The following is a 20830-nucleotide window of genomic DNA, read 5'->3' on the forward strand; positions in this document are numbered from 1 at the left end:
ACACACACACACACACACACACACACACACACACACACACACACACACACACACACACTATTTTTCACTGAGTTGTTTTCACTTGAATTTTCAGAAGCAGAAAACATTTTATATGATCTTATGCGAAAACCCTCTCACTCTAGCGAAAACCCTCTCACTCTAAGCCTCTGTCCCTGTTTTTTGTTATATTCTCCAGACATAGTTTTGGTGCCTGTGTCAGATGCCATGATCATATTAAAGCAGTCTGGGAGTCAGAACTTGATACAGATATTATAGGATATTTGGGAGAATAGATATGAGTAGAATTCCCACATATTAATGTCATGTTAGGGTTGGGTACTACCGACCAAGTAACGATTCACCTAAATCAAAATCGGTGGAAGATTTCTGTACCTGAGGGTGCAACTTGACTTAACATATTTTACAATTAGATTGTCAAAACTTTTGTTCTCGCCCGCCCTCATTTTGTTCATTTTTACTGGGTCTGTACTCTAGAATTTATACTAATATATTTTAACTGTCACATCAGTACAGGACTCTTGGTCACATATCTCTTCTCAAATTACATTTTTGTTATTACAGAGAGAATAAAGTACCAACAAAGGGGACCAAATTCAAGGCCACAGTACCACTATCAGGCCAAATGTGGGGCGTTCCAAACCCTATGTCATTCAAAGTTTAATTTCATAATTAAATCCAAAACCTCATTGAGGAAGATCAGCCCCATTCACCATGTGTGATTAATGTTAGAACTCCGTGGGAGATCTGGCAAACATAATCTTTTTATTTTTTTCAGATTTACCGCTGCATTAAAATATGAACCAAAGCATGGAGAAGAAGGAAAACATGGGGGGGGGGGGGGGGAAGCCAAACACAAACTCCAACAGAGGGATGTGGAATTAGTGGGAGTGGAAAATGTACTTCTTTCTGTATTTCTGTTTCTCTGTGCAGCCAGCCTGTCCGCTCAGTGGCAAAACTCACAGCATGTGTCTGGCACAGCGCCTCCCCTGTCTCTCCATGTTCCCCCCTCGTATTTCACCAAGAATCAGCAACTTGGGAGTGCGAAAACCGTGGGCTTTTAAATCAGAGCTCACAAGGACATTTCTTTAGCGAGAGTTAAAAAAACTATAAAAAAAAAACTTTGATTTTAAGAGGGACAGAGATTTAAAAACTGACAGAGCTAACAAGGACAAAAAACGTGACTGCCATTCCCAGAGTTGCGGCTTATTAACATGTAACGGGCCAGTCCGTTGCTGCGGTCAGTTGCCTTGGATACTCCACTAACATGATAATTGCCCGTGACTGATGGGCCTGTACACGTGTCAAGTAGGACCACAGTGCACTTGTCCGTATCAGCAGTCACATGCACCCTAGTGACGTTTGGCATTGACACTATATTGTTTTTTTTCCATGTGCCATTTCATGCCCTTCTCTACAGGATTTCTCAAGGTGACGTGTGCTGGCAGGTTTATTGTGGAATAAAAGTTATCCATGGGAATACAACCTGCATCGAGGCCAGGTCAATGAATAAAGCAAATGGAGTTCTCCTTGAGGTCAAATATCTGGATACAGCAAGCACAAGAGAAGAGAATTAACTGCAACTCTTTTAAACGTTGGTCCAAGCGATGTAATAACAAGTCTCTATCCTTTGTTACTTTTCATTCCGACCACCGCGCCACATCTGGCTAAGGCAGCCTGGAGTCAGCGGGGGCTCTGGGTTGCATTGGATTGTCCTTTATTTCACCCTTTTATAACCATACCTCAAGACTTGTTGGGTGTACAGTGGCCTTGCATGAGAATATCTGCAGAGTCAACCCACAGCCCGTCGAGCTGACTAGTGTTTAGCTACAGTAAGTGGCCTGGGCCTGGCACAAAAAAAACCCATCTGGATTATGTACTGCGGCTACAGCACTGTCTATGTGTGGGACAGTCAGACAGGTACAGTATATTTAAAAGTGCTTATATAATCAAAAGAGGAAGAGTGTAGCTTGAGTAAGAGGACATTTTTGCCTAGTGCAATATGTTGATGCTTGTCATTTCTGTTCTGCTAGACCGCACTGCATTTTATCTGACAGATAAATACAGCGGGTAACACCTTCCAAAGGTGTTCTAGTAGTCACACAAATACACACGCAAAGCGGAAAATAAACAAATCTGAAATCTACTTTCTACTCTGGGAGCCCATCAGAATTCCCTGTGTAAAGCATCAGAGAATGGCTAGATCACAGACATTGCTGTGTTGATCTGTTTTGTCTAGGAGGTTTGAACCAGACACAACCTCAGGGGAGTGGTGTTTTTCTTTGCACTGCTTTGCATATTTCAATGAAAATAAATAAACATCAATTATCTTTCTTGGTAACACTTTAGTTCGATAGTCCACAGTTGACACTCAACAAGCCATCAGTTGATACGCAGTTGCATGTCAACAGTGAATGAGTTTACATATCTCAACAGATAAGTAACATGAATTCAACTAACTGTAAGTTAACTATAAGTTGCACTATTAGTAGATGATTAGTTGATATTCAACAGAGCTTGTTCAACAGATAAAAAAACAAGGATTCAACTAACTGTCTGTTAACTATAGGTTGCACTATTAGTAGATGTTTAGTTGATATTCAACAGTGAGTAAGTTGATACATATTTAGAATGCATTCAACTGTCAGTTAACTATAAGTTGCATGTTTAGTAGATGTTGTTTTGTACACGTAGCATGCATTCAACTAACTGTCAGTTAACTATTAGTTGCATTATTAGTAGATGGTTAGTTGATATTAAACAGTGAGTTAGTTGATACTTAACAAAGCTTGTCATCAAATATGTAACATGCATTCAACTAAGTGTTAGTTAACTATACGATCATTTTATTTTGTTAATTTATTTTTACAAATACAGTCTGCAACAGACATTGTACTTTTTATTACATGTTCTTTACAAATATTCAACTATCAGTTGAGTGTCAACTTCTAGTAACTTGACTATCAACTGCTGTTATCAACCAATTCTCAACTTACGTTTCATATGGATCAACTTTCCCCCACTCACAAGGAACACATCTAATGAATGAACATTCAACCCTCTGTTGATCATATATGTTCATTGTAAAATAAAGATGAGAATGTTTTATCAATCAATAGGCACTACCTGTAGGTGACTACCTGTTGATTGTCATATGACTGTCGACAAACTATCAGTCAATATTCAACTTAGCATAAGTAGACAGGTCTTGGGACTGTCAAATTAAAGTGAAAACAGTTTAGTGTCTACACACTATTAACAGAGCAAAACAGAGAAAATAGTTGATTCTCAACAAACTATCAGTCGACGTTCAACTAAGCATTAGTAGAGAGGTCTTAGGACTGTCAAATTAAAGTGAAAACAGTTTAGTGTCTGTAGACACTCTACAAACTAGTAACAGTAGAAAATAGAGACAAGTTTTGCTCAACTGATGAGTAACACTGGATGACCCCAAAGTAAAGTTAAAAAATATATAGGCAGCATATCTGAACAGGAAAGAACATTTATTTGAAGTAAATTTAACTTGTTTCAGTAGTTACACAACATGTAGGTACACAGCAAGTACCATCAATACCTCTAAAAAAGACAATAAAACTAATGCATGTATTTATTTAGGTGTCACTTAGGCAATTGTTTAACGACAGATCGTCCAAAAATTGACATTCAAAAAGCTCAGTAAAGTGTACCACAACACCCAGTACCACTAGTTATGATACTGAGCAAACATATGTAATATATAACATCAGTTCTCATGAAACGCTTTGTTATGGTAAGAAAAAGATATATAATTTTGTTATGGACCAGAATATCTGAAGCTCCTAGTAGCTCGGGAGGAAATGGATTAACAGCAATGGTGAAACAAGACACACTGATTCAGCAGTTAGGTTTGACAAGTAAATGGAAAATACTTATTTTCTACTCTCTCTTCCTTGAAGTGTGTCATTGTTGATTCTCAGTAAAACATAAAAAAACACAACAGTGCCATTTTTTTCATTATGGACTCAAGATAAAAACAACTTAATTATCACTCTCCTGTGACCAACCACTAGTTTAACCTGGTCCTGCCACTGTTATTTGACTGAGCACATTTGAATAATTTTTCGCTCTCTTTAGATCCAGTTGTTGGGTTACTAGCCACTCCAGGCCTGCTGTACTCCTCTTCAATTGAAGCAGTCGGGCTGAAGAATCCAGGAATCTTGTCCTATCACCCAGTTGATGAACATGGAAAGAAATGATCTGAGAATTACCACAAAATAGTTCAAATGCATTTTGATTTCCTTTATCTAAATCATTATAGCATTGTGGTTCCACATTCAAACACATAATGCTTTATATTGCTTTAATAAAATATATTTGGTACCCTAATCAAATAAAATTCTCACTGAACCTTGTACAGATTGAAATTATTTTTTAATTAAAGAAACATGTAATCTCTATGACCATTCTACACAACACCACATGCATAGACTCAGTTTTTGCTCACTTTAGACTGAAATAGCAATGTGCACTTTGAATGTGGAACATGCAAACATTTATTCAAATACAGTTTAGTGTCTATAAACACACTTTATTTAGACAGATACTTGTGAAGCTAGGCAGCGCTAGGCTCATGCTAACGTTGCTAATATAGCTAGCGCGCTAGGCGCGGCGCTAATGCTAACGTGGCTATGCTAGCGGGAGGCCGCGTCGCTAATATATATGACATTATTGTTACATACACAAAACGATATCTCACAAATACCTCAGTTAACTCACCAATTATTCCCTTTGGCTAATGGCAGCATACTTGTGACCACCACGGGTCTTCAGTGTGAGATGGATTGGTTGGTCAAGCTGGCTTTTAGCACATAGCTTTACTGTCCAGGCACACATCCATTTTTTAGCTGCCCAGGTCAGTAAAACGAGCCCTCTCTGTCTCGAAAAAGCCCTAACCACGCTGGGGCAGTTCAAGTGCTTGAAAAAGGTGGGTAATCGTAATGTCGATAATATTCGAAAATCCAGACTCCAAACATATTATCACCTTCCCAAAGTTTAAATACATATTTATAGATAGATAGTTTTTTTATATAATTGTTAATATCAGCAATGGCTGTATAAACCTCTCAAGATTAGAGGACCTAAATAGGCCTACATAGAGTGGTGTGCAATACAATGAGAACGTATAGTGGTTACTGATAAATAACAACTATAACCTGTAGGACATTATTGATAATATTGTGAGCAGAAAGTATATGAAAAAATATATATTGATCTATTAATGTGTATTTTAAACTTTGGGAAGGTGAAAATATGTTTGGAGAGACTTTATTTAGGAAACATATTTCATTTCTAACTGTATCGACATTACGATTTCCCACTTTTTTCAAGCACTTGAACTCCCCCAGCTTGGTTGGTAAGGGCTGTTTAAGCGAGAGGTCTCGTTCTTTACTGGCAGCTAAAGAGAGGTTGTGTGTCTGGTCAGTAAAAGCAGCAGCTATATGCTAAAGACCGCTTGACCAACCAATCCATCTCACACTGAAGACCCGTGGTGGTCACAAGTATGCTGCCATTAGCCAAAGGGAATAATTGGTGAGTTAACTGAGGTATTTGTGAGATATCGTTTTGTGTATGTAACAATAATGTCATATATATTAGCGACGCGGCCTCCCGCTAGCATAGCCACGTTAGCATTAGCGCCGCGCCTAGCGCGCTAGCTATATTAGCAACGTTAGCATGAGCCTAGCGCTGCCTAGCTTCACAAGTATCTGTCTAAATAAAGTGTGTTTATAGACACTAAACTGTATTTGAATAAATGTTTGCATGTTCCACATTCAAAGTGCACATTGCTATTTCAGTCTAAAGTGAGCAAAAACTGAGTCTATGCATGTGGTGTTGTGTAGAATGGTCATAGAGATTACATGTTTCTTTAATTAAAAAATAATTTCAATCTGTACAAGGTTCAGTGAGAATTTTATTTGATTAGGGTACCAAATATATTTTATTAAAGCAATATAAAGCATTATGTGTTTGAATGTGGAACCACAATGCTATAATGATTTAGATAAAGGAAATCAAAATGCATTTGAACTATTTTGTGGTAATTCTCAGATCATTTCTTTCCATGTTCATCAACTGGGTGATAGGACAAGATTCCTGGATTCTTCAGCCCGACTGCTTCAATTGAAGAGGAGTACAGCAGGCCTGGAGTGGCTAGTAACCCAACAACTGGATCTAAAGAGAGCGAAAAATTATTCAAATGTGCTCAGTCAAATAACAGTGGCAGGACCAGGTTAAACTAGTGGTTGGTCACAGGAGAGTGATAATTAAGTTGTTTTTATCTTGAGTCCATAATGAAAAAAATGGCACTGTTGTGTTTTTTTATGTTTTACTGAGAATCAACAATGACATACACTTCAAGGAAGAGAGAGTAGAAAATAAGTATTTTACATTTACTTGTCAAACCTAACTGCTGAATCAGTGTGTCTTGTTTCACCATTGCTGTTAATCCATTTCCTCCCGAGCTACTAGGAGCTTCAGATATTCTGGTCCATAACAAAATTATATATCTTTTTCTTACCATAACAAAGCGTTTCATGAGAACTGATGTTATATATTACATATGTTTGCTCAGTATCATAACTAGTGGTACTGGGTGTTGTGGTACACTTTACTGAGCTTTTTGAATGTCAATTTTTGGACGATCTGTCGTTAAACAATTGCCTAAGTGACACCTAAATAAATACATGCATTAGTTTTATTGTCTTTTTTAGAGGTATTGATGGTACTTGCTGTGTACCTACATGTTGTGTAACTACTGAAACAAGTTAAATTTACTTCAAATAAATGTTCTTTCCTGTTCAGATATGCTGCCTATATATTTTTTAACTTTACTTTGGGGTCATCCAGTGTTACTCATCAGTTGAGCAAAACTTGTCTCTATTTTCTACTGTTACTAGTTTGTAGAGTGTCTACAGACACTAAACTGTTTTCACTTTAATTTGACAGTCCTAAGACCTCTCTACTAATGCTTAGTTGAACGTCGACTGATAGTTTGTTGAGAATCAACTATTTTCTCTGTTTTGCTCTGTTAATAGTGTGTAGACACTAAACTGTTTTCACTTTAATTTGACAGTCCCAAGACCTGTCTACTTATGCTAAGTTGAATATTGACTGATAGTTTGTCGACAGTCATATGACAATCAACAGGTAGTCACCTACAGGTAGTGCCTATTGATTGATAAAACATTCTCATCTTTATTTTACAATGAACATATATGATCAACAGAGGGTTGAATGTTCATTCATTAGATGTGTTCCTTGTGAGTGGGGGAAAGTTGATCCATATGAAACGTAAGTTGAGAATTGGTTGATAACAGCAGTTGATAGTCAAGTTACTAGAAGTTGACACTCAACTGATAGTTGAATATTTGTAAAGAACATGTAATAAAAAGTACAATGTCTGTTGCAGACTGTATTTGTAAAAATAAATTAACAAAATAAAATGATCGTATAGTTAACTAACACTTAGTTGAATGCATGTTACATATTTGATGACAAGCTTTGTTAAGTATCAACTAACTCACTGTTTAATATCAACTAACCATCTACTAATAATGCAACTAATAGTTAACTGACAGTTAGTTGAATGCATGCTACGTGTACAAAACAACATCTACTAAACATGCAACTTATAGTTAACTGACAGTTGAATGCATTCTAAATATGTATCAACTTACTCACTGTTGAATATCAACTAAACATCTACTAATAGTGCAACCTATAGTTAACAGACAGTTAGTTGAATCCTTGTTTTTTTATCTGTTGAACAAGCTCTGTTGAATATCAACTAATCATCTACTAATAGTGCAACTTATAGTTAACTTACAGTTAGTTGAATTCATGTTACTTATCTGTTGAGATATGTAAACTCATTCACTGTTGACATGCAACTGCGTATCAACTGATGGCTTGTTGAGTGTCAACTGTGGACTATCGAACTAAAGTGTTACCTCTTTCTTTCCTTAGGATACTTCCCACGGCCGGCTGGTGTAACTGATCATTAGCAAAAAAAAGATTGCGGTGATAGTAGAGTACCCATGAAATTCACCGATTGCTGCTGGTCTTATCAACTGTGAGTTCATACCAAAGGCTGGAGGATTGCTTAACATGACTTCATATAAGCACAAGCTTTAAACCCTGGTTTCATCCTATAGGGAGCATGTTTTATTGAGGTGAATCTTCCTGTGTGGAATGTACAGTAGATGTGAAGTTGTAATTTCTGAAGCTGAACTAAAAACGTTCTGTTCTTTCAATTAAAACTACCGTATTAACTAAAGTAAGTGAGATGTCACACACTTTTTAGACAGCCTATTCAAAGAGACCACAGTCTTTGAAAAAGGAAAAACCTGGTTTCTGTCTCTGTCACAAAACACACAACGGGCTCTTTGCTCATTCAGACAGTTGTGTTATGATTAACTACAGAGTAGAGCTACAGGGATGAGGGGGAGTGCTTTTAAAAACCCCAAGTTCATTTCCTCCCTGATGAAAACAAGTTTCCACTCTCCTAGCAACAGCGAAATAAATAACTTAAACATATTCAAATCAGTGAGTGAGTTTTTGGCTGAAAGGAAATTGGGAAAGACAACATTGTATTTTGGATGGTGTTAATCGGATGATTTTCTTATTTTTTTTTCTCTTTCTCTCTATTTTTTTTAACATTACAACATTTCTCGCTATTGGAAATATGATATGTCACTGTCATTTCATAGGATCTTCTAAGTAGGGCGCTGTCATTCACACACCTGCACCATAAAAGGTATCGATGCACAAGTATTCATTCGGGGACTTTCCAAAGAATGGGAACTGTTTCAAAAGAGTCGCATCCATCATCTCTTGGCACTCTAGGAATGTTTTCATAAACCCAGTATTCTTATCAGTCATCATCAACACCATAAATCAAATGTGGGAACATGGATGGAAAGTGGCATATAAATGAGTGATAGAATGTCTATACATCTGGCTAAACAGTGTTCTTAAATGTCAACATATACTGAGGTTTAGGTATTTTAGAAGACGACAGCATAAAGTTAAGTGTGACTGTCTTTCAAATTTAACACAAAAATAATAAACTTAATTTCCAACTCCCGACTTTTCTTATAAGAAGAAATTTAGACATATGTGTTATGTATAAAGTAAAATGATTCTAAAACTATTCTTTCTGTGTCACTGAATGCAGACATAGAATTGAGACACCATACAAACAATCTAAAAAATTTAGCCACAGACGAAGCACACTACAATTGTGTATTATTTGTAAGGAGGAAACCTTTGTAGTTTAGTGTGTGGGGTTTCAGTTGTAGTTTGCATGTACTGTGAGACCGGAATGTTTGATGTTTCATTGTGCATCCGTTACCCACAGCAGATTGCATGCAGATGTGGGGCAGGGCTATTTTGGGACTATATTCCCACCGTTGAACACTTGGGACTCCTTACAGCTTTGATGTGGTGACGGAATGACATGACATGCAAACCAGGCATTGACTTTTTCTGTCAACATGTCTTAGAGCTTGGGAAGTGTGCGTGCTTCGCCTCCATATGTTTGTTTCTGACACGAAAGCTCGGCTGCAGCGCCATGTACAGTGATTGTAACGTGTTTGCCTGTGAAAAGTACTGTAGTGTTTGGTCGTAGGTGTCTCTTTGTACTGGAAAAACTAACTAAAGGAATTCCCTTTAGACTATAAATCTGCCCGGAATGAAACCTTTCCTTAGTGGACCTCAGTTGCAGCTATGTTTTTTTCTTTGAAGTATGTGCAAAGGGATGAAGTCAATTCACAAAATGAAGATGTTTCTTTATTTATTCTGTGTATCTTATGTAGAGTTAATAGGCAGTCACTTTTTTAATTTATCATTTAAGTGTATCACTTTTGGACAAGCCCAAGTACAATATTTCTAATCTTGTGATTGCAGGGTAAGTAGGACTAAACCATACATTCTACAGATTTGCATTGGATGCGTTGATTACTATGTACCCACTATACTGCTAGCCAATGTACTCTTATTATAATGTAGATGACAACACCAAGCTTAATTCAATTCTTAACATTGCCAAACTCCCTGGCAAAAAAACACAAAACAGTTTTAAATTAGCACAATAGCAGTGCATGTGTTTTAAATTGTCCTAAAGGCAAATTGAATACAGCACATACAAATAAATACAATGTGGAAATCAAGTTTTCTTATTTGCTGATTAAAGACCAGGTTCTTTGTCTTTTTACTATTCTGTCAAAAGTAGCCTCAAATTCTGGAGGCTACTTTTGGTTACGCTTGGCTGTGTACAGAATACAGATTCATCGTTCAGGCCTAAGCACACACACTGGCAGTCAAACACAGCAAAGTATGCATTGTATTGCTAAGCCAGGAAATCCAATGATCATGTTGAAATGTGAATTCATGGGAAAGCTTGCTCATGTGTGGAGTATATGCAGCTGTTACCTCTGCAGAGTGAGGCTGAGGTTCCCTGTACAGGCCTTTATCTTGTTCTGGGCCTCCAGGTGATTCATGCTCTCTGTGGAAATGCCATTAATGGACAGAATGGTGTCTCCAATGCTCATCTTGGCTTTGGCTGCCTTGCCTCCATCCGTGAGCTGCAATGACAAACAAAACAAAATTAAATTAAACAGAAGCTCACCAGGGACATATTTGTCCCCAACAACCATCAACTCTGCCTCTTCTCTGCCTCTCAGCTCTATTTAAGATTACGCTGTGTTAACATTTGGGACTTCAAAGTTTGCATCTGCTGTTTATTTACAATAAAATAATGGCATTTAAATAAAACATGTTGTGTGTGTGTGTGTGTGTGTGTGTGTGTGTGTGTGTGTGTGTGTGTGTGTGTGTGTGTGTCGCCCATTTCGTCTTGATTTGCTTCTTGTAATCACCAAGCATTGTGTTCCCCTTTCCGTTTCCCGTATTACATAACCTTTGTCAGATGAGATAGGCATTTTATTCTCTCTCATTCTATTACAGCATCCATGGGGCAGGATTCTACATTCACCAAAACAAGCTGCCCATTAAAAAAGCAGAAATATTCCAATGATGAGGTCTCATCATCAACACTACCAACTGACCAAAGTTTGAATTTCAATAGTAACATCTGAGTATGTGTGCTATATATTACAGTTACAAATTCATTATGCGTCAGGAGGGAAAAACTGAACATGTTAATTTCTACACATATTAAGAGGCTGTTTTCAGTGTTTCTCGAAAGAGTACCAATGCCAATGATGACAGCATCAGGTGGTGTTAGGTCTGCGCTTTCATATTTAATAGGAGCGACATCCTTTGCTTTTGCTGGGTCTCTTAGGGACAGTAAGAGGTTTTGAAGTCACTCCAGGATTTACTTTGCTGTATGCTGCATCTGTCACTGCGGTGATGAGAGGTGCTAATGCAAAGGTTGTGCGGTCTGGAGAGGGTTTTCCTTATCAAGCTTTTAATGCTTTTTGGCTTCTCCTCTTGTCAAGAGTCAGACCCAGCTTCCCAGATCACTAACATGTTTCTCCGATCCAACAGCTTAGTTTTCTTCACATTCCAAGCCTTTGTACTTGAGCACGTGTCAAATAAATTGGTATTTTGTGTATTTCAAACTCTATGTATTGTAAATTAAACCTATAATATTATGTGTCAAGATTAAAGGTTTGTTTTTTACATTTCCAAATCATATGAAAAGTGAGGAAAAGTGTAATATTTTTAAATATGTGAAAAGTAAAAAGCAATCCATTAAATACCACTGCCTATCTGCCAGAGAGTATAGTGAAAGGTAGCGTGAGATTGATCCGAGCTTCTATCTCTTTCGAGCACGCTGAGACTTGTATTTCTTTTACGACACACACAGGAAGTAACGTAATAAAACCATGACGATGGGATGACTCCGTCCGTACCAGGTGTGATGATGGACCAGTGATAACGCAGCGCTGTTGCACACCTCGTCAATCACTCAGCGCACTCTTAAAAAGCACCTGTGCAGCCGTGCAGAATGCAGTCATGGGAATGAAAAAGAACACGGTGTACTCGTTGCGTGCCAGCCTTGTTATGATCATATCTTTAAGTCATCTCTCAGCATCGTGTGGAAGAACTGAACTCCTAGCCTGAAGCCTCAAACATTTAAGAAAGAAAGGGGTGGTGGGAATTGCACACATGTCTGAGAAGTGGCAGCCCAGGTGACTGATTTGAATAATGCTGACTGACTGAAACGTATAATTTAGAGGGCGTGAAGCGAGGAAAGTGATTTTATCTGTCATCTCTACCAAGTGTTGAATGTTAAATTGGATACCTCAGAAAAAAACTGTTATATGGTCCACCTATGCCATCTAGGAATCCACTATACGTTTCTTTGACCCCAATAAAATGGAAATGCATGCAAAAAAAAAAGTTTTGGTTATCTTCGGTCACACAAAAACTGAGAGCAGCTGCTTATAAAGAACCAGCCCTGATTTGGACAGATAAACACAAAGGAAGATATTCCCTCTCCCCACTGCTAAAGAATGCATTCAGGTTATGTAACTCCAACAGACCTTCCCCTGCTTTTAAAAAGGAAGCCACTGAGACACAAACAATGCGCCATTGTGTTAACCTCCTTAAAAAACAAAAAGGAATAGAGTGGAAGGCCGGGAATGAGGACGTGAAAGCTGTGGTGGCAGTGACGGACACATTTTTCTCTGGAGCAGTGCTTTCCTTGTGCCATGATCACGTAGACCAGTAGCGGGAAGTGTAGAATGCCTAGCTGAGGCTGATGTATGCATACCAACGTCTTGGAAGCCTATAGTTCAGCCACACGCTAAGTGTTACTCACAAAGGGCTGGGTACTCACTACTCAGACATGAACACTGACTCATTTGCTCACTCAGTGTTCGGTGCAGACTCGTAAACACACCTGCCTGGCATTCACAGAGTCAGTGTGCTGCTGACGCATTTACTTTCAATTAAAAAGAAAAACTCATTTGCTCTTAAAAAACGGAGGCCAATAAAGACAGTGCAAGTCACTGGCATCTGTTGGCTGTTCTGCTCTGCTAGAGGTCAATGGCAGAAAAAAACGCTGCCGGATTGTTGAATGAACACGCTGTGTCTCCCTCTCTGCGTGCCTGTGTGTGCGTGTGTGTGTGTTAGGGGGTAAGACAGAGAGTGTGAAAGAGATGTGAAGATATTTCCTTGTAAGGATATGAGAGAAGACAATACAGCTCTACATATGGGTATACCCCAAACATTGGAGAAACTCTTGTAACATTTCCGAAAAATGTGTTTTCTTAAGTGGCTAAGAGAGTTTTATGCCTCCGTCTGTGGTGAACAGACAGCCCTTCATAAATTCCAACTCCTTTCAGTCAAATATTGTCTTTCTCACATGGATACAAAACAAATACTGTAGATGTCACTGTAAGAATCCCTGGCATCCGCAGTCTAAATATAAATCAAGAGAGAGGTCTGAGCCGGCACTCGTGATGGAGAGCATGATAAAGTTATGAACTGGAGCTTTTGGCCGCCCTACTCCTTCCTTTCTCAAGAGAGCAGGATGTCTTTAGCTACGTGTTTTACCAAACACTTTTTAAAATCGTCAACTAGATTATCTGTGCTATATTCAGAATTTGACAAAGAGAAAAAGATGCTGTTTTAAACCCTGCCAGGTAACATTTTAAAAAAGGCATCAAAGGCACTTACACACCATTTAAACTAAAAACAAACTTAAAGAGTAAAAAGGCTACTAGTTAGAGCTATAGAGCTTTATTTTAGTATGGCAGATGAGAAGGACGTTTCCAAATGAATGAAGTGACTTTCCAATAGTGCTTACTTGAACAGGATTCAAGACACATTATGGTGTGGCTGCTGTGTGCATGGTCGTCTCTACCACTGTGCGGTTACTGGGTAATGACTACACTTTATACACTACACATGTTGCCTCTGTTCCTACCAACCTAGCTTGCATAGAGTACATTGCAGGATCCTTGGCAGATATAGCTGAGGGCTTATGTTAAATCCAATATTACACTGGAGATTATGACATTACCATGCTAGAAAGCCCCATAATTTGATTCGGCTACAAGGTGTCTTTTAGTTGAAGAACTCCATCTTCACCTCATTGTAAACAGATGCAGAGAAATTCAGCAGAAGCCTTGAAAAATAATTTACTGTCCATTGCTTCCATGTGTCTTCAATCTGTCTTTTATACTTCCATAATCAAATACAGTCTTTAAAAAAACGAGAAAATCGAATCTGGTTTATTTGAAGATGGTTCAGATATAGAGGCTTTACACGGTAATCAGCTAATCAAACCGCGAGGCAATAAAATGAATGGCCAAAAAATAAAGAATTCTATTAGATTTATCATTGGTGAAAACAAGACACAGGGATTCTGTTTGGAGAGAAAGCAGCTTGGTTAAGTAGTTGATGCGGCGTGATTTATTTTCATGCTGTGCCTCTCTCTCTAGTGGCTGCCAGATCTCCAAATACAATGAACTCTTCACCGAACGGGTTCATGTTGTTTTGGTAAACTGATTTACAGCTACGATGTCAAACACTTTACATTTCAGCTCTGTATGAGGAGAAGACAGTACCTTTATGTTCAGTGCATCCTTGAAAAGCAGAGACATTTAACATAGAGTGACATATTTAAGATTTAACTTCAGCTCTGGTGGGATACTAATCGCCTTCCATGCTGGTTCAACTTCCTGCCTCCAGTGAAATGATGGAGCAAGGGAAGAGGGCTGTGGTCATTTCATATTTAAGAAGTCATGTTACAGGAAGTGTCTTGTGGTGAGGACTGAAGGCCTGTGAGAAGCATGTCATGTCTGTGTGTTAGGGTAGACTTAAGATAGACGACCTTATAAGGAAAAGACTTGGGACTAACATTATGTCATCATCACACACACGCAAGGCTAAAGCAGATTGACTCACTCGTACTATGTCATTACAAAGTTGCCTTCTGCTAACTTCTACTAAATGAGTGAAAGTGTGATTCTTTTGAGACTAAGGTTTATTTTTGTTAAATTGAAATGTGTAGCATCATGTTCCTATTTAAGAGGAAAGGACTGCACACATGCAACCTGTAAATCACATTAAAAAAGAAATAGTTTATTACGCAAAATCTCTGGGATGAATCTGTCAAGAAAACATGTGGCAGTACAAGCCAAAGCCATAAAGAAGTGTTTACTGTAAAGAGGGTATTTTACACTGGCACACTTGCGATGCCTTGCACACACTGTTCAAACTGTTCAAAGAGGGTGAGAGATGACAAGTAGTACGCCTACAGCAGCACACCCTTCAGAAGTTGGGAGGCGACCAAATAACAAGTACGCTTTTCCCTCCAAACCAAACCTTGCAATTAAAGCCACTTGAACAGAGGTAGATCTGTGGGTTGTCATGGTTTGACCCCGGTCTCTAGCTGCATCAATCAGGCTGCTGGAAAACAGGAGAGGCTGAGCAAGACCTAGGTAGCTCTTAGTCAAATCGCTATGACAACACAAACAAAACAACACAAAGCAGCACCAACCCTGCACTGAATACTAAATGCTATTTAGTAAGGTCAGGAAGAAAAAAAAAACCCCGTTCTTACAACCACTGCTGAGGCCCATAATATGAAAAGGCTTTTAGCTGTGGTGGGGCTTGGGCCAAGATCCATGATTCATTCAACTCTCCTACATGGTTTAAATTGGGCCTTTTTGGATTCAGCCTAATTGCATCAATGATTGTTATGTTTCAACTACTGTTTGGATGTCTGAATGTTCCTGCTGTATAATGTATCAATGATTGGACTGACACAAAAAGACTCCACCACAAGTTAATCCCCTATTAGCAGAGTATGCGGTTTCTCCGCTTTCTAAAAGTTGTGTAATGAAAACACCAGTTCATCAAAAAGGTGCATAGCGTAGAGGGCCAATGAAACATGATCTTCACTTTTAATGACTTAGTTACATGTTCAATTGACTGTATTTCGTATTTTGCACCTTAATTCAAAGAGTTGCGCAAAACATTTTCCAATGCTTTATAAAAGGTGAAGCCTTTTATTTTATATGAGTGACTATCAAAGGTCTATCAAAGTCTTTACAGGTGGGGTCAGAATAACTTTGTCAAAATCAGTGAAATATCTCCTCACGATCCGCTACCTGTCCGTGCTTTGTTTGCGCTGAGAATAAAAAAATCCAGTATTAATACACAGCCTAGGCTCTGTAAACCTGCATGTTGGAGATATTCACTGATTTTGACAAGCTGATAATCGTAGGTTTTATAGTCCAGACTTGAGGAAAAATCATGAGCACAAATCATGTTAAGAGGCCTATTCTGTCTGAACTCATGGGAATCTATATTTCATCTCTCTCAATGGTTTCCAGAAATACCAAGGGGAGTCAGTGTTTAACTGCGAGATAAAAAAAATCTGGACCTGCTGAGCTATACCAAAATGAATGGCTCAATGTCACACACAGCAAGCCATAATATGTCATCCAAGGAGCTACACAATACACAAACCTCTCTGTATTCAATGTAAGTCAATGGCATAAAGGCAGCAGGAAAATGTCAATAATTCTCTTGTTATCATGATATTAGACAGTCAACATTGACCCTTACTATCAGAATGCCTCTAATTCAGTCAAAAGCCATCACTTCTTCTATGCAGATATACAGTATGTTAGGCAGTCTGGCTTTAGATTGGATTGTCTTCAGTTAAAAAGAAATGCACATTACCACTGATGTAGACGTGGGTTGCCCAGATACACTAACTCATCACATCCGCCTTCCCTGAGAGTGAAAGTATGCTGGCTGAGTGGCTGCACCATATTAACACATCATTTTGGTAATTGTAGGAGAACAATCTGTTGTAATTGTAGGAGAACATGTATGGGAGCTTGGAGCCTACTGCAAAACACAGAGCTAAAATTAGTTTGAATAATGTTCACTCCAGAGTATCACATGCCACTGAAGCAACAATCAGAAGGACATGACAGAAAAGAGGGGGGAAGCGAGGAGTCATTAGGTCAAAGAGAGAGAGAGAGAAAATCTAGCTGTGCTGACTCCCAACTGACCTACAGTAAACAATAGAGTTCAGTGGGTAAAATGTGTTTATTATTTTAGCTTTAGTTCTGCTAAACCAGTCTTAAATAATATCATTTGTTCAAATTCACTTATGAACCATCTGAGTGGACATTTTCCACTGTTTCATAAGCAGTGCACAAATGATTGAATTTTGAGGGTGAGTCTTGTGGGAGCAAGTCCTGTAATGCCTAAAAAAGGAGCTGAAAATCCACCTATGACGAGAACGGAAAGTGTATGGGGGGGAACAGGAACACAAACGCTTGCGTGCATATTGTACCTAGCTGGGGCCCTTCCTCCATAAGTAATTGTTACAGTATTGGTGGGACTTGCTTTTTTATAATCAGCCACATTGTTATAATAATTTCTTCCTAACCTGTGTGTACACATAAATGCCTGCAGTATCCAATACAATACGGTATATTTTGCTATTCACAGCATGTCCCAAAACTAAACATCATACAAAATATGCATGTAATGGACCTAGCAACAAGCCTTACACTGTGCTGTACAATATGTTGTCTTTGGATTACTTACATATTGTATGTACAGCATATACAAAGTCATTACATCATTATTACAAGGTAATCATATTCATCCAAGCAAAATAAATATAGACTTTATTGTGAAGGCAATAGATGCATATGCTTTGCAGCAAAGGCAGTCTAATTAGTATTTTGGTTTGCTAACAAACCTCAAAATAGGCCTGTGGTCATCAACATGATATTTTCATCACTAATGAAAGAACTGAAGTAATAGTTAAAACTGTTGGCAGATGTTTCCATACAAGTACCTTCTACTCACTTCCTCAAATATTCCATTAAAATTGTGTCCAGCATTTTGTTGGCTGTGCCTAACATGACATTAGGATTTGGACGCTAAATAGACAAAAGGGACACGCCTTGAAAATTACAAGAAATTTGAGCCATTTATGGGTGCCAATCCCTGGTCATGCGCTGGGATGGAAATAATGTCACCGGAATGACACTAACTAACCAATAATGTGCTGGAATGAAAAGCTGTGTGAGTCTTGTTGCCTGGTTCAGCAGCACTGTGGCATTCTCCTGACCACTGATGACTCAACACATGACTGGTGGACACAGAAGGTATTCAACACAGTCTGTGGCTGTTTGCCGACATAGAAGGCTTAAAGTGAAGAGATGATGAAAACTACCACATTGTATGCGCTTGTGATTTGAACAGTTTCAAGGTTTCTGTCAGGCTCTTTTGACACTTTTTCCAACTCAGCTCTCTCATTTCTATTTTAAACTCTCTAATAAAAACATGACATGGCATGACATCCATACAAATATTACAGTCTGTGGCCATCTGCTTTTCATTTTCCCTGTCCGTTTTAGACAGTGGCATGTGCAAATTGCACCATATCAACTGACATTGTCATTGAATCATACATATGAAGATAAATACATATTCAAGGCTAAAAAGGAACATTCCAAAAAGAAATATGGCCAGTGCATCCTGTATTTGACAGACGCTGGCCTTGTGCTTTTTCAATGGCTGAAGCCAAATTTGAAGGGCAACATAGGCAAGTGGCCATTTTAACGCCTATTTGTTTTCATTTTCTTCTGTGGAATGAATTGGAGTTTTTCTATTTTTATACAGGAAGGTGCTCCACTATCAACAAAAGGTGACAAATGTGGACGCCCATGCATTGTTTTGAGATATGGTTTCAAGATGCCTACTGACAGCTACATGCATCTATGACAACATAATGTCTCACATTCCATTATTATCATAATGGCAAGGCTTAAAAATAGTCTGAGCTATGCTGGCCTTTCGCTCGGGTAAATATGCTTGAACAAACACAGACGATGATATTTCCACTTGTGAAAATGTCACTTCTCTCTAAACATAACTTTCAAGATGTTGTAACTGATCCTGCCAACAACAAATAAACAGAGTCACTGATCCTGGTCATGATACTGTGATTACAAAGACATAACAGGAAGCAGCAGGAACACTGCTTATTCTGCAACAGTTGTTGTCCAAGCACGGAGCACACTAGTATGCTTTCTACTTTTGATCCTGTGTGACTAAAACAAGACATATGTATAATTGAGACAATTCAGATACCCTTGGGTTGAAAAAGACTGATACTTGACAGAACAAGCTGCCCTGTGGAATTATTTTAATGGTGCAACAATCACAATGTTTTTCACAGCAGGTCCGTGAACATAAACAGTGTGACTATGTATAGGATCCTGTCTCATAAACAGTGGCCCCAACAGCAGCCTTTCTAAAAGCTAAATGTTCAGTCCCATAGTCATTACAGAACCACTTTGGCTTTATAGTGTTTCAGTCAGATGGGAAAGTTTGAATGCTTCCACTGCACACCCAGTAGACACAAAGTCTCCTGTGCATCAGGACCAATGCCAGGAAGAAAGGCCAGGACACCAAACACTATCCCTCTTCTGAACGACAGGAATGACAGCAGCCGTTAACAGATATCCACTTAATCCAAAGATTTCCTGAAAGGCCGTCAGAGGAGATCAAAGCTAGGTTTTTTTTAAAACTGAAGGATATTATGGTTACGCTTCTGTTATGTAACATTATTATGACAATAGTCACACAGCCTTGACGGGAGTCAGGTCAAGACTGTGAGTGACAGAGGCCAAGAACTGTGAGAGAAGGTGTCTAAATCCAGCAATGAGTGTCACACAGGAGATTAATGGAACATGCACTTTCATCACGGACTAAACAAATGGCAGTGTGAGCATGAACAACATTCCTCTGAGGTGACTGTCATGGAGTGAAGGGTACATAAGTGTGTGTGGGGGGGGGGGGGGTGTGTGTGTGTGTTCTACTTACACGTGAGATGGTGAGGGGCAGACAAAAGTCCTTCCCTCCTTGCAGTCTGAAGCCCCAGGGTGCTGGGCCAGCCAGAGAGACACTGTAGCTGCTGCTCATGATTCACCTAGAAACAAAGGAACAGATAGTTTACACTCAATTTTACATGAACACATATTAATAGGGATTTAATCAAACAAACAACTGACTCCAGACTAAATAAATATCATGGACACAAGAGACACGGCAATGTTGAGAAAGAGAACAGATAAAAAGAGGATGTACTCAAACTGCATCTCGTGTAATTGGTGTGAAGCCAACAATTGCCATTTAGAAAGGATTACTAATTTAAAAGGGTACAGCACCACCATACATTGTATATTGTTTTCATACCCGAACAGAAGCATTTGTACCTGATTGACTATGCATGTTATTTTCCACAACTGTGAGTTTTGAAATACTCAACTATCTTCCTAAGCAACATAACAAAAACAAGAATTCACTCCTTGGTCACATTGAGGCTATCTCAATTCAACTACAACAGTGACTCTATACATATTCGTAGCTCACTGCTGCCATTTGAGTGTCTTTTTAATACATCACACTCACAGTATATCCTCTCAAATACTAGTGGACAGATACACAGGATGGCAAACAAAGAAGTAAGAGATAAACCATAATGAGGCGCGCCTTGCAGGATTTATTATGCAACAGGAAGTCAAAGATCTGCCCAAAGAGAGAGTGTTAATATCCTATGATGAACACTTCGGTGTGGATTACCCCACTCTATCATTTGATAACAATGGAAAATAAAAACTATTCCCCTATTTTCATTAAACATGTGTTGACTCTTTTCGTAAAACCAGCTTCCTGCCCATTCTCCAGTGAATTGGAAATGGGGCTTGCGATAGGCTACAGTAGTTAGCACGGAAGCACTGACACTTTGTTTACCTTAAAC

At 38.7% G+C, this 20830-nt stretch overlaps 1 protein-coding gene across 2 annotated transcripts in view; it reads right to left on the bottom strand.

Annotated features, from left to right (window-relative positions):
- pdlim5b (PDZ and LIM domain 5b) overlaps positions 1 to 20830 on the bottom strand; it is a 40802-nt gene that overhangs the window by 16320 nt on the left and 3652 nt on the right. For both annotated transcript variants that reach the window (XM_080046698.1, XM_080046699.1), the window contains exons 2-3: positions 19894 to 19999; positions 10489 to 10640 (exon numbers count right to left, since the gene is read on the bottom strand). In XM_080046698.1, coding sequence (XP_079902824.1) covers positions 10489 to 10640; positions 19894 to 19992 — 251 coding nt within the window. In that variant the 5' untranslated portion in view covers positions 19993 to 19999. The remainder of the gene's footprint in view (positions 1 to 10488; positions 10641 to 19893; positions 20000 to 20830) is intronic.

Source organism: Ammodytes marinus, assembly GCF_949987685.1.
Source record: "Ammodytes marinus genome assembly, chromosome: 18".
NCBI lineage: Eukaryota > Metazoa > Chordata > Actinopteri > Uranoscopiformes > Ammodytidae > Ammodytes > Ammodytes marinus.